Raw genomic sequence first — 15,275 nt, 5'->3', positions numbered from 1 at the left:
CTTGGTTTTATTTATATATAAAAAATGCTAACCTAAAGTGTACAAAACACAGCAGATTAAGAACTGTCAATGCATCCACAAAGATATAGTAAAATTTTTATTTGACGCGCCTTTCTACGCTTACAGATGTTGTTGGATCTAACCTAATGAGCGGACCATTTTTATTATGTACTGAAATGTAAAAGAGTTGAACTGATGAAGGTTGTGGTTTTTCCCATTACTATAAACCCTTCTCTATTAAATATTTTCAGACGAAACTTACATGATTTTGATTTATTTTGTGCTCCTTTCTCAGATTTGCATCAAGCTCCCCTTTAATCTTCACATTCACTCTTGATGACTTTAAGGGCTTGACTTGTCTCTTAATTAAACTCCTACATTTTGACAGAGGCACAAGACATTTTAGGGCACTAAAAATGTCCCCTGAGAAGACTCTAGGCTGAGAAGTGGATCAGAGATTTAAGCACTCTGCGGGAGACCTGTTAAAAATAAACGAGACTTGTAAAGACGCACAGTTTTAATGACTTTCCCACCCCCCCCTCTCACACTCATCTCTGAGGTTGGCACTTTGTGTCGTAATTGTTGAGGGGGAATATGAGTTGGTTGTTTATTGCATTGTTGTTATGCTGTTAGAGAGAAATAATATCAGAGCCCACTGATTCAGAAAGACTCTGTTTAGCAACATTGGCTGTCAGGAATTTAATGAGTCCCCCAGTTGTTATTGCAGCAGGCCTAATGATCAGGAATGTGTAGGGGGACAGGAAGCTGACAGATCTGTATTTTTCATTGCGGACATTGCTCCCTTATGAGGCCGACTACATCTCACACCATCAGTTTCCCTGGTGGACAGGAGGCTGTGCTACTTCTTTGGTTGTGATTAAAATACAGTGATAATGAATTAGAATGCAACCCAAGTTTGTTTTTCTCTGGATGCTGGCTGTTAAAATCTCAATCTATTCTATGATGAGTTAAGATGATGTCGCAATTGAAAGTATCTCTTTTTTCCCCCTTTCTAACGATGCCATAACAAAAGCTTCAGAATGCATTTAAATGTCAATGAAAACGTAAATGATCTCAAGCAGGCATTTAATACATTTTTCTGAAAGTTAGATTAAAGGTAATTAAGTTAGTATCGCTCCATAAAGCGGAAACAGATTAAATGCTAACATGTATTTATAAGACTTGGAAGCGTTCATGTTTTTTTTCTGTCACAACCCCAAACTTCAGTGTTTTCTATGGGGATTGCATCTAATAGACCAACACAATGTACTGCATTTTCAGGTGGAAGGAAAATAATGCATGTCAGACAAGAAGAGCATTTAATCATAGAAGTTACCAAGAAGTCAGTGGTAACATTGGATGAGTTCTAGAAATCCATCGTTGTGCAATGTTGTTTATGTAGTCATTGCTGGTAGAATCCTGTAAGAAGTCCCATGTAGAGGAAATGCAATTTGGGGGCTATCTGCAATTGCAGCAAAAAATTATTCTACCACGGAATGAAGACAAATGCTTTCCACACTTATATTTTTATTTATTAAAAAACAGAGGTTAAAAAAAAGCCCTGTATTTATTTTCCTCCATGACATAATTATAAACTTTCTGTTGCTCTGTTGGATAAAATGCCCATAAAAACACTCTAACATTTGTGATTTTAATGTACCAAAACTAAACTTCAAGGGCTGTAAATAGTTTTGCTAGGCATTGGTTGATACTTTGTAAGTTTGTTTGATGTGGGATAATTGTACTTTTTGCCTCGTGTTATTAGCTTAATGTCGAGAGGGTGAATTTTGGGCAAAGCGCTAATAGCCAAGCTGCAGAGTGTCTCTAACATCGTTTTTGAGGATTTATTTTCATTTAGATAGAACCACATATTTTCCTCCTGGTGCTTCTTTTGATGTTTAAGGAGAGGTCTCAGACACTGGGTGTGGGTTGAGAGGAAATGCAAATAAATGTGAGGGCAAAGCTCTGGCTGTCATTATACAGAGAGGCGGTAAACACATAAAGGCAAATGTGCTGTGTGTGTGAGCTAGGTAAATGTGCCACGTGTATGAGGAGATGCAGATCCTCCGATGGGAATGTGTGCAGAGGATCCAATTAGGGGAGAAGACAGATGAAAGTGCCACTCAGAGGCAGTGGAGGTAAACAAGACAAGCTCAAAGAGTCCAAAAGTGCTTTTTCATTACACTCAGCTGTCATATACTTAAACTTTCTTCTACCTGTGTGAGGGTCAGGATGTCACAGTGGAGCTCTGCTCTGCAGCCGTATCTGGAACTAATGGCTAAATGAAGCTGACCATGCTCTGTGCTGCTGAAAATTGATCCACCAAGGAATAATGTTTTTTTTGGCAATATAGCAAGTATCGTACAATAACTGAGTGTCCCTCCGGAGTAAAAAAGAAAAGAAAAAACATCACTGATGTTCTTTTTGTTGCTTTGTTGGATGCTGCTTGCTTTTTAACGCAGGTCTCCAGGTGTTATTTCTCACCTGTGGAGCTTCTGCAGTTAATTATTCAGCTAAATAAGTATGGTGTCGCCAAGCGGAGAGTTGTTTATGTGTACAAGAACTTTTTGGTTAAAAAGTGCAAGTTGCCTGGTAAAAATGAGGGGAAAAAGCTTGCAATGTATTCATTCTATAATACAGTTACATAATCATGTCTTATTTTTTTAGGTAAACGCAGCCTTTAATTTGGGAAAGGTGCAGAGTGAAAAAATCCCTTGCAAAGAAACTTTTTTTTCATCATAGTTGACAGTCATATAAATGTAGCAAAACTTTTTTTTTTAAAATGCCTTATTTCTAATTTGAGTTGCTGAGATGGTGTAGAAACCTTTAAACAGAAATGCGTAGCTTATTTGACACAGGCTCATTTTCTTAGCAGCTTCTCAAAACTAGAAAAAGAGTAGAATGTATTTATGTAACCTTTATTTGACTAGTAAAGTAAGTAATTTTTGAAAATATCTTCTCTGAGACAGCAATAATTTAAAAAGTTTATAACAACTACAACTGCAGAGAACTAAAAAAAAGCTGGGAAGTGTGGGCATCCTGTATAGAGAGGCCATTACTCGTCGATGCGTCCTCCCAGAGATAAACTCCCAAACCAAAAAGTTTTTCTGGTTCCCGCCCTTTTTTTCTCTGCCCCTGTTCTGAGCGGAGGAAAAAACTAAATAAAACCCAATACCAAAAAATGAAATGATAAAACAAAAACTTATTAAAACAAGCTAAATAAGAACTCAAGGTTATGTTGCTGCAGTGCACAGTGGAGAGGATAAGGAAGGTAAATACATATCCCAAGTTCACTTGTAGAGAAATGCAGAAAATTGTTCAGTGTGAGATAATGCCACTGCAATAAAAAATAATGTATTTTTACTTGGGTTGTAATGAGATCTCAAGATATTAAATTGTTATGATATTTCTCATTAAAGTGAAATCTGTACTGTCAGCATGACTTCCTCTAATGAAGTAAGTCTAAGCCATTGTTATGGGCCCTGTTTTATCTAAAGTTAAGCCCAAAAGTATTCATGGCTTTGACAGTTTTAGATCTAAAATTATTTTTACTTAACCTAGAAGTTTGATTCTGATAGGATATGAGTCAGGTCTATCTCAAAAAATAACAATAAAAGGGATATGAATTTTAAAAAACAAACTATTTAATGATTGCTGACCAACTTATTTCCTCTGGCATTTTGATAATTTCAGACTCAGAACTATACTAGAGGGCTTATTCTGAGCCACATTTACTATCTGTCAAATATTTACAATATTTACTGATAAAAGACATTGCAATATATGGACTGGTGAACTTGGATCAGAGTATTCTTCAACAATACCAAGTTCTTTTAGACCCAGCTTGGGGATGTTTTTTTCACACTTTCTCTCTTTTTGTGTAAAAAAGTTTTCTCCAAAATCTCATTTTGTTGTAGTCAACATAATATTGTGTATTTTTAGCTACTGTCATGAGCTGATAATGTTGTTACAAACCTCCCTCTTGCACATTTCATGTAATTAAACTACCTTTTGTGAGATCCAATGTATGCAAGCATGAAAGTCAGTCACAAACAATAATCAGTCTTTATTCTTTACAAACAAGGTCAGTCATGACACAACAAGGCAGTCAAAGCATCATGCACTCTGCAAAAGAAGGGAAGAACATTTTGGTCCTTTATAGACAACCTTCCTTTTCAAAAAGGAATCCTATATACATTACAATGATGAAGGTAGAGATAATAAGCATGAAAGTCAGTGACTGCAGAGGTTTTGTGTCAAAGTGTGTGGATTGATCAAACGGTTTACCGCAATACATGTGAGGTTGAGATTCGGAGGTGTTATACTCTGAGCTGTAAGGTAAATGACTCCATTGTCAGGCAAAACTTTAGCATAGGATCGCAACGCCAGTTTTTTATTTTTTATTTTTATTTCAGCCTTACTGAAATAAAGGAACAGTAAAACAAAACTATTATTCTATGCAACATCATTCTTTGTACTTTCACAAGTCACTCAAATTGAATTTAAAGTTGATTTATCCAACTTAAACTTAAAAATGTACATTATAGCCTTTACCATTGGTGTTAAGTGCAGCTGGCTCTGTAGTTCTTTTTTTTCTTTTTTTTTTTAGCTTAATCGTTTAGGGAATCCTAGACATAGCAGTTCTTAGCAGAATTAAATGAACAGAAATTAAAACCCGAAACGCTGCACATTTTGACTTTAAAACAAATATCACAGGAATGTATCCCTCAGGAGTCACACATTCGGTGACAGTTTGGCCTCTTTATGCTTTCTGACAGGCTTATCTTTATATGTGTCTGTTTTTATCTTTCTCTGTGATGAAAAGGAGAAAAAAGTTGAGCAAGGCCCCTCAACAAAATACGTTGCTCATTAAAATGCAGCGGCCGTTAGGTTTTCAGTGGGCTGTCTCCCATCAGTGTCTTTTATTATTTTCTCTCCATCTCATGGTGGACACAATCTTCAGACAGTGGTCTTTATCTGCCTGGTTAGAGTATTTGAAATCCCAGCTGGATTCCGTCATGAAAGCTGTACCTGTAGGGGCAGATTGGTCTTTGATTTACACTGTGCCAATAGGCAGTTGCGATTGTGTCAGGTTATCATTCTCCCTTTCTGTCTGAGCGTTTCCTGGGCTGCCGTGCAGAATAATTCAACTGTAGATGTGGTGTCACTTACTCACTAGAATTTTGATCAAAGTAAGCACTACAGTGTATAGACAATATTTCCAAAAATGATCAGTTTTTGGATGAGATAAGTAAAGGAAAAAATATTCAGTCTGTTTTTTTTCTAAGCTTTGCTCATAGCAAAGTGCTCCAGGGTATATGAATATGACTCCATGCATAATTATTCTATATGCAACTTGTAGTGCCTAGAGCCTCCAAAGGGTGACCATAGAAATGGTTTAAAAGGAAGAAAGTGGCATTTTATTTGTTTGTTAGTGAATGCATTTATGCAAGGTCATGTTTCAACTTAGCTTTTAGTGTTTTAAATTGCATATGTCGTCACAATCTTTCATGTTTTTCAAGCTTGTAGCTATATTCTTTTTTTTTTCATGACCGAAATTGAAAAAAGCATAAAAAAGTGAAAGAAAAAAGAACAAAAGGCAGTTGAGATGGAAGCTGAACGTTTCCATATAGTGATATTATTGAATTCAGACATCCAGCATAACATATTGTCCATCCAAGACATTATTGGTGGAAAAGTTTCCAGTTCGACTTCAAAAATTTAAATTGCCTTCATTGCTAGTCCGGTGAGGAGGAAGAACTCAGAAAAAATGTTATGTAGAGGAGCAGCTTGGGATCCTAACATAGTCACATTAAAACTCTAGAACTCTGTCCACAGCTGGTTTCTCTACAACAGTTTGTTACGGCCTCTTACCTGATTAACTTTACCCACAGTTGTCTCCTTGTTCTGGCTGCTTATTTCCTGCTTAAGCTGTTGTCATTACATTGGCATAACCTGTTTGTATTCTCTCCTTCAGATTTGTGTTGTTCTTTCTCTCAGAACCAAGATTGTGTTATTATTCAACAAGGTGTGTCCAGTGGAGAGTGTCTTTAGTCTGTTGTTAGATAATGATTCTGTTCACCCATTTAATTTCACAAAGCTAACCAACCTTCCTTAAATTATCATTGTAAATTGCTTACCGCATCATTTTCTTACATTGTCATTCAGTGACCAAACATTCGTTAAACATTTTACCGTTACAAAATGTGAAACAAAAAGAATCTGTATTGGGATATGATGGGCTTCCAGATGGCGTTTCAAATTAAATATCATCATCCATATATGAAAAAGCATATGTGATTTTTGAAAGTCTGATTCAAAAGGCTATTTTTTGGTTATGAAAGTTTAAATTTAAAATTATCAGAATTATTTAAAAGTGGATGGAATTTTTTTGATTGTGATTTAGTTATTCTGCTTTCAAGTTGTTTTTTAGGGTGTCTGGCTCTAAAAATCTGGCCTTTAAGTCTACATACTCAAATATTCTGATTTTTTTTCTATGATTCCTTAAGATATTATTTTTTTAACTCCGCTTGAATCAAGCTGAGGCAGTATTTGAAGTTTAAAAGCATAATTATATGGAATGCTGTGCCTTGTTAAATAGAGAATATGAGAAAAGATGGAACGGTAATTTATTTGTGGGCATAAAAGTGTATTTTACAAGACCAAAAAAGAAAAGAAAAGCTATAGCTAGCTGAATCTGAAGGACTTATTTGACAAGTTAGTGTAGCAGAAAGCCTCAGGTATTGCTATACTGTAGCTGAACCTTTGTTTGGCCTTGGTGGAGGTGGTTGTGCTTTTTCTGACTGTTTTCATCATTATATAACCTGCCTTTTACCAGCTGTGCAAAAATAATGGAGCTTTGCTAAATTAGTTATCAGAATCTGAAAAGGGTTTAATATTGTTAATGCTTAATGTTAGTTTCACATGCTCAGCATTTTTAATGTCTTTTCAACTTTAAAATACATTGAGCTTTTGTTTTAGCAGCATAATTTCACCATCAAAAATAAAGACTCTATTTTTAAAGATTTTTTAATTTTCACCTTTATTGCCTTCAGGGTCTCTAAGAACTTTTAATTTATAGCAATTTATAAAATATTTTTTTCTGGAGGTACAAATATGATTTGACACAGCCACCCTGAAGTATGGGAGATTTGTGCACATGCCTTTTAGGTAAGGCAGGTGTATGCTGAATTGTATAAGTTATAAGTAAAGCCATGAGAAAATAGCTGCTTTTTAAAACTCATTCATATCTACTGCCTGCTTTCCTCACAAACTTACATGTGTGAAGGGTTACTAAACGCCACTGAGATTTTAACAGGAAGTTTGTGCATTTATCAGATTGGTAAAATTGGTTACATGATATTTAATACATCTTGATGTGGTAAGAGTTCACCAAAAGGTGCATAGATAAAATGCCACCTCACCATTCTCTGGAGAGCATTTACGAGCAAAGGTGTTAATGTGGATGATTTCTTTTTCTTATTTTTGAATAAGTTGGATTGAAACTATTTTTTTACCAGATGTGCAGGGCTTTCTCCATTTTTGTTTCATCAGACAAGAGCTACGTATGGTGGCCCAGAGGTCTCAGGTGAAATATAATAGCCCCAACACAAATAAAGTACCCGCAACGGAAATACAAAAGCTACAGTGGAAGTGGCGTAACCTGCAGCAGAAGTAACGGTGCTTTATTTTTTATTATTTTTATTTATGTGGGTTTTTCAACTGAATACATTCACTCGAAGGTTGGATTCTTCCATTGCCGCTTAAAATCTCATTTAATCATTGTGTTAAATCTGCTTGTACTCTTTGATTGTAAGCAACTGAAATACCTGCTTTGTTTCAGACAATTTGTTAGTCCTTTTTTAAAGTCAGTCACTGTAGAAGATTGATTTATTTTACATTATTATATGTCTCTTTTTTTTTCCATGATAGAAATGAACTCAACCATTTGTTCCTCTCTTATGTAACTTAAATCAGAACATGTGGTGACATTGACTATAAAAAGACTAGACATGGCATTTATAACACTTAAAAGGCCATGCACATTCTTTAGATGTGTGCACAGAGCTCACTTAACTCTTCTTTACCCATGGTGGCATGCTATTACCTCCATACAGGTAGAAAAAAGCATCAATGAGCTTGCAGAGAAACTGAGTGGTGGCTGGGGCTGAAATTGTGGTCATGGCATGATTGTTTTCAAGTCATCAATGACTCTAATCTTCAAGCTTTTGGTCTGCCGTCTTTTCTTTCTAGTCATTGGGTAAAACCGATTGTGTTCTTTAATCTTCCTCTTTATTCACATAGGCTGTATTGATCACAGAGTCTCCCAGCTGAACTGCAAGCTGTCTCTGCAGCCGTCTGTAGCTACTAACAAAGACGTAATCGCTCAAACACTTCCAACTACCAATTTGTGCTGGTTCTCACTTCCTTGCAGAAGAGTTTGATAGGGAACTCTAAATTACTGTAACTGTGCCTCGTTCCCAGGACTTTCTGTGTAACACACACACATAGACACTAGTCAGCCTCAATATTAAAACTACTGACAGCTAGAGAGAATAACATTGATTATTCACTCATTAAAGTAGTCCCTGTCAAAGAGTGAGATATATTTTGCAGTGACTGAAAACTCGCTCCGTATTTTGAATTTGATGTGCTGAAAGCACTGAAAATAGTCTAGAGTAAAAATGAATGACTTTAACAAGGGCCTGATTGAGATTGCTTGACTAGTGGATAAGCACAACTCCAAAGGAGGCAGAACCTGGGAAATGTGTCCAAATGCAGTGCAAAAAAACGGAGCGTTCCAATGATGGGGATATGTGCACCCAGTGCTTTTAAGAGCAAACACTTGCCTGGGTAGTCACAGAAGAGCTGCTGTGCTGATTCTTTAAAGCAATAATGCAGACAGGGAAAAAATTAGTGTCAGAACACTCAGAATCAGCCTGCCCCCCTTTATTCCAGTTCTTCCCATCACAACAAAGCAAGTTTGGAAAGGGAAACAGCTTAAGGTGTTGATTTACCGTCAAACTTTCCAGATCTCAGGCATGGCACAGTAGTTACACCGAGCACCTCATGTACAGTCCCGAGTTTGACTCGCGTCCTTGGTGACTGTGCCGCATGTCTTTACCCCCTTCTGTCTGCACCGCTTCCTGTCAGATTATTATCGAACTTGTGCCAAAAAAATTCTTAATTTAAAAAAAAGAGGTTCATTTCAAGGCATCATATTAGTAGTCAAATTTCTTTTAATACAAATCTAATATTTACACCATTTTTATATCAACGTAAGGCAACATAGTTACTTGATTGTGCTATAAAATGTCAGTATGTGCCTAATAAATGCATAATATTAATTAGGCAACAACTTTTGGTTGGTTTATTTGGAAACAAAAATGTATAAAATGTCCAACCAGTAATCGTCCTTCTCCATGCAACATTCTGTTTTGTGTAGTAAGGCCGATCATCAGAAAGGACTCATCGCACCACCAATACATGAGAAGAGTTGTTTAATTATCTGAAGACATTTAAGACCAGTCACCAAGGACGTCCTACATTACATAGACTGAAATCCCGGAGTCCCCTGCAGTATGAGGCACACGTTCCGACTTGTCTGTACAAGTTTGCTGCTAAACATTGAAATAATTCATAGGAGGCTATGAAGAAAGTGCTGGTGTCAGATGGCAAAAGAATTGAGCTCTTTGACATAAAGTCAATGCATTGTGTCCGAAGGAAGATAAATGCAAAGTATGACCCAATGAACACCATCCACAGTCAAGCACAGAGGGGGAAGCAGTGTGCTTTGGGACTGCCTGTCTGATGACTTCACCTTATTAAAGAAGACCAGATACTCTGAAACAGAGAACATTTTTTCTCTCAGCCAAAACAATACTGGGTCTTTAAGTAATAAAATGTCCCAAACGTTATCACAGAGGAGCGGCTAATGAAAAAGTTTACCAGTGTAATAGCTTGACCTAATGAGTCTTGTGATTTCAGTCTGACAGAAAAGCTGTGGACCTGAAGCTTTGACTCACATAATGCCACTCAAAGGATTTCTTTGATTTTCTGCCAAGAGGATTGGTCCAAAATTTGACTGGAGATGTCCATAGCACCAGCAAAGCAAGTTGCTTCACCAGTTAAGACATGGCATTGTGGATTCTGGATTTCACTCAGTGACACCTCCCCCTGAGGAGGCAGTTCTGCTCTGGGGGTTTCTGAGTTTCTGGCTTGGCCTGTGTTAATGGGGCTATGAGAGTAGGGGGGTTAGACGGCTGATGCTGCTGTGTTTCACTGCCGACCTGCCTCAGTGGGGTGTGTGACTACTCTGTGGGGGGTGCAGTGTCTGCAGTGCTCGGTAGCTGATGCTACCTGCCCCTCGCTGCTCTTTGGTGCTGAGTTCTGCAAGGTTATGGGTCATACGCAGTCATATTCTATTCACAGAATCTGTCTACTTGGATTTCAGATGCTACCCTGATTTTCTAAAGTCAATGAAGCAGTTAGGAAGCCATTGCTTTCTTCTTCTAAACTGCAGTGGCATATTCAGGCAACCGGTTTGTCCATCTGGTATGTCTAATATTCTGCATCAGAACATGTGGGGGGGGAAGTACTGTTCACGTGTCTCCTGTATAATTGTTAGTTTAATTCTTTATAGACAATTGTAAATGACTTGCTCTCTGCATCTTAAATAGTTTAGCATTTTATTCCAAGAGGAGACTATTTCTAGATCAAAATTTTCCTGTTGCAAAGTTTCTAGGTAATGTGTGGATTTCTGAATTTTTAAGTCTCACTTTATGGCACTTTGGGTTTTTAGTCTCCTATATATTTTCTCTGACATTATACCACTCCTTTAACTGACTCTTACACCCATTATTTCCCTTAAGACAGAAGATGTGTACTACTCTTATGTCAAGCACTCTTGTGTTAGTTTTCTGAAAATGTCCTTGGAAAGTAGCTCTTCCAGCTAGGTCGCGTGAGCCAGCTGAAGGACAGAACTGGGCTCTCTTACGAAAGGTGGATACATCCCGGAGCCTCAGCATATGGCGTGATTTACATATTTCATGGCGTGTCTTTCTATTGTGGTCCCTTTTTCAGAATACACACAATTCATGGGAGCCTCATAATGGGAGCTGCCATCGGCCTGCTCTTCAGTATCTCTGCATCCTCATTCAGATGCTCAGAGGAGAGGCAGTACAGGGGGAAAAAAGTGACAGTACGTGGGATTTCCTTCCTCCTCCTTCCTCACATACAGTACATAAAGCTTCCCCACACCTGATCAAAGGCATCACATTTTCTCTTGATTATTCAACTGTCTTATACCTGCACACCTTCACAGCTCTTTAGCCTCTCCCTGACACAAAAGAGCAGATAATGAATAAAATGTCAACTATAAATCTCATCGTGTATAATTAACAGAACACATTTCATTTGACGTACAGTTAAGACAGCGTTCATGTGGGGATTATAGGGATAGTTGTGGTGTTTAGATCTACAAAACTGATAAAGTGCTTGTTTGGATTATATCAAACTAAAGCATATGGATGCCTTCAAGTGCAGTTGTCCTTTGAAGTTAGCAGATGCTCATCTTTCTGTATAAATATCGCTTTAAACGAAGCACTTTTTTTACATGAGTACTAAAAAAATACAGACCCAATGTAAATAAGGAGAAGAAACAAAAAGAGTTTAACTGTTCATCTGTTCAGCCAATAGCTTGGCGCTCTTCCACAATCTAGATCAGACTTCTGTTCATCAATGGTCTTTAAACATAATTGATGATGGCATTAACTGTTAGACATGCAGCATCTTATTCCTCAATAAATAGAAAAAAATAGCAATAAACGGAAACACTTTAATTAATTTTATGCATAAAATCACATTTTAAATCACTCTTTCTGTAGAATACTAGCATGGCTCTTTGGACTAAACAAAAAATTTTGCTACACAAACAAGTACAACATCGATATATATTTAGAGGGCTCTGACCAGTGAAACATCTCTTCTCCAAAGTCAGAATTTGCAGCTCTCCACACAAATAAAGCAAACACCTTGGAGATGAGATTAATCTATTGTTACTTAAACAAAAGCAGGAGGAATGTTTACAAGAGATGTTTAACAAACATGGTGGTAGCTCCACCATGCTTTCAAATCCAGAACAGAGTGAAATAAACAATGAAGAATTAGGATTATTCACATTTTTCAACTTCACCTCAAACAGCTCTTCAGTAGAAAGTTGAAATCTGCTGCAACAACTGCAGTTTCAACCCTTTTGAAAGCTTATGGACATTTGTGCCTCAAAGCAGAATCAGTACCTAAAAATCTATTTGTTCAAATTAGCTCTACCATTTATGATATAAAAAGTGGTAAAAATATTCAGCCGATAGTTTAACAGCACCTTGTTGATGGCAGTAAAATCTGCGTATGACTTCCCAGGAACTTGCTAACTAAAGATTAGTAGTAGTTCGCACACAAGTTCTTCAAAATATGTTGCTTGTTGTGTAATCATTTCATCCTCAAAAAAAGCAGTACAGATGAGTTCAGTAAAGTCCTAAATTAATTGTATTTATCCTCAGTATGAGTGAACGTAATAATTTGGAGGAGTTGGAAGTAATTATGCCCTACATTTTTGTGTTGTTCTCTAGTGTTGTAAAAAATAAAGAAAAAAAATAAACATCTGTTTCCACTTATTTAAATGTATCATCAAGCACTATTTATCCAGCCTATTAGATGAAATTATCTGATTGTACGGTTAAGCATTAACTAATTTATTCAGTTCATGTACGGCAGCATTAGTATTTTGGTTTCTCACTGTCACATTTCAGTGCTTTGGGAAGTAGATGAATGCTAATGGATGGGAGGATTTCAGAAAGTATACACCACCTGAGCACTGCTAAACCAAGTCTGCACCGATGATAAAACCTTTCCTTTTTTATCTTCTTTTGTCTTCAAGCTCTTAAGCTAGTTTCCCACCATTATTGCACCTTAACTCCAATCTTTGTCAGATACAAAATCAAGCTGGATTCAGACGAGGTTCAGTATGGAGGGCACGGACGGCTCGACCACAACACTGATTTCTTCACTGAGCCCCAACCTTTCAACGGACGCTCCAACTCGATGCTGGTAAATATTTCCAACACAATACTTTTGACTCATCAGAGGTCACCATTTTTTTGTTGAATGTCACCGAGTCCTAGCTTTGGAGCGCACTACAATTACAGATTCAAGGCTGCTGTTGTTGAGTCTATGGCCACTTTTCTCCGAACCAATGCTGTATCAACATCGTATTCTGCATACTAATTCGAGTATGATTTGGGAGGTTGTTGTATATTCACACTGAAGAAGAGGCAAAATTAAGCAGGCTCAAAAATGTCAGCATGCATACTAAATGAGGACGGAGTGTGCTGTTGATAGACACTATTGTCCCACATAGCTGTAAACAAATGTGGGCTTCTTTTTTTTTTTTTGAGGAGTTGGTCACAGCTGAAAAGCATCAAAAGGAATTGTGGGCGTTGATGAGACGGCTCTGGAATTGGCCAAAAAAACATTTAATATATATCTAACAGAGTTTGGATAAGCAACTTTTGCTCTCAACTAAACCTTTAGAGACAGACAGATTCTTCATAAATATTAGATTTTTAGAAGTACTGTGTCAGAATCTTTGGTTTTATTCTATGTTTTACTTTCTTTAATTTCTCTTTGTGGGATTAATATTTAATTTTTGATTACTTTTATTACCACTTTTCTTTGTTTTTACTCTTGATCTTTCACAATAAAGATTGCACCAAGCTAAGGTCAGTAACTCCTCCTTCAGGTTGTTTTTGAGTCTACAAAACTGAGCTTAGTTTTACTTACTGTTTTATGAAGAGTAATATAGATTAGGATAGCCCAAGAGGCTAAATACCAAAACCAGGCCGCATTTATTTTGTCTTTGTAAACAACTTTGACAAACATGTGACCCTCAGACAGAAACAGACAACTGTCTGTTTTTTTCACTCCATGAGCATGTGCCAATATGAGGTTTTTCATATTAAATCTCAATAGAATTCATTGAGTTTTCAAGGGAAAGAATACTGTTGCCAGGCAGTGTACATGTAATTATCTTTAGGGGTGTGCAAATTGTTTGATCCTTTGCATTAGTCCCAGTTAACCACATTATTGATGCTGAATCCTGATTCAGCATTGTGGATGTAGATCGCCACCATCACCTGCATTTTTTATTTTTTATTTTTTTGCTTGTTTTCATGTTTTGTATTCTCAGAGGTTTAAAAGACCCACTTTTAAAATCCAAAACATTATGGCAGCATTTGAAGGAAAAGATATGACTTTTCTTACTTAAATACACACCATGCTGATGATTTGAGCACTTTTTGTTCAAATTCCATCACTCACAATTCTGACAGATGTCTTCTCATTCATCAGATGGTTACGGAATAATACCATAATAACTCTAGAATAGATTTTATGGACTGAAACAATAATAATGTTACTTTATGTGACACTCAATAAAGTTTGGGCTATCTCCTAAAGTGTTATGTATAAATATATATACTAACCTGACAGCTTACTGATGCAACTTTTAATGTGATTGATGAATCTCGAGGATTGGAGTGTTTTTAGACTTTTGAGAATAAATTCACAGCAACAATAACGAGCATTGTTTTAAAAGATGTGACTTTAATTGATGACAGCTATCATTGATATCCATCATCTGTTTCCTTTCCTTCTTTTGCTCAATAAATCAGAATAGCTTTAATGAAGGGGTTTATTCTTATGCAGTTGGAGTTTGAATGGGACTGCTGTTGGATGTTGACTGCAGGAAATCTGTCTACATTATCTTGCTTTCTTGGCAGTGTTTTTCTTTTTTCTTCTTCTTGGCAGGAGAGGTTGCTTGCTTTTCTTTTCTCAAACATGTATGTCTTCACCCCGCCCTCACTGAGCCGATATGCATCTCTTTAACTATTTTAATCTCACAGTTTTACCGTTGCAAAGTAATTTTGTAAGTGCTGCCAGGAGAAACAAAGTCTGATGAAATAGCTGTCAGCGCATTAATGTTTTCTCCTTTTTTATGTTGAATGTTTGATTTCTCAAATCAGCTTAATTGGCCTGAAATGGGGTTTGCAGTGAGAGAATGTTCTAAAGCCATTCTAATGAGTTTTAAGTGTGCTGGCATGAAAGAGGGCTGCTTTCCTGGCAAAGTGCCACTATCTCCCTGGTCTGGGACTCTCAGCCTAACAACAGCCCCATAATTTACCAGTTTCCTCTCAAGCTTTTAATCTCAGATAAAGAAATGA

General features: G+C 36.9%; 1 protein-coding gene across 2 annotated transcripts in view; it reads left to right on the top strand.

The window, feature by feature from the left end:
* Window positions 1-15,275, top strand: part of gbe1b (glucan (1,4-alpha-), branching enzyme 1b) — a 116,068-nt gene that overhangs the window by 86,672 nt on the left and 14,121 nt on the right. For both annotated transcript variants that reach the window (XM_028044699.1, XM_028044700.1), the window contains one exon: window positions 12,987-13,104. In XM_028044699.1, coding sequence (XP_027900500.1) covers window positions 12,987-13,104 — 118 coding nt within the window. The remainder of the gene's footprint in view (window positions 1-12,986; window positions 13,105-15,275) is intronic.

This window comes from Xiphophorus couchianus, chromosome 18 (genome assembly GCF_001444195.1).
Source record: "Xiphophorus couchianus chromosome 18, X_couchianus-1.0, whole genome shotgun sequence".
NCBI lineage: Eukaryota > Metazoa > Chordata > Actinopteri > Cyprinodontiformes > Poeciliidae > Xiphophorus > Xiphophorus couchianus.
This window is presented reverse-complemented; position numbering and strand designations above follow the sequence as displayed.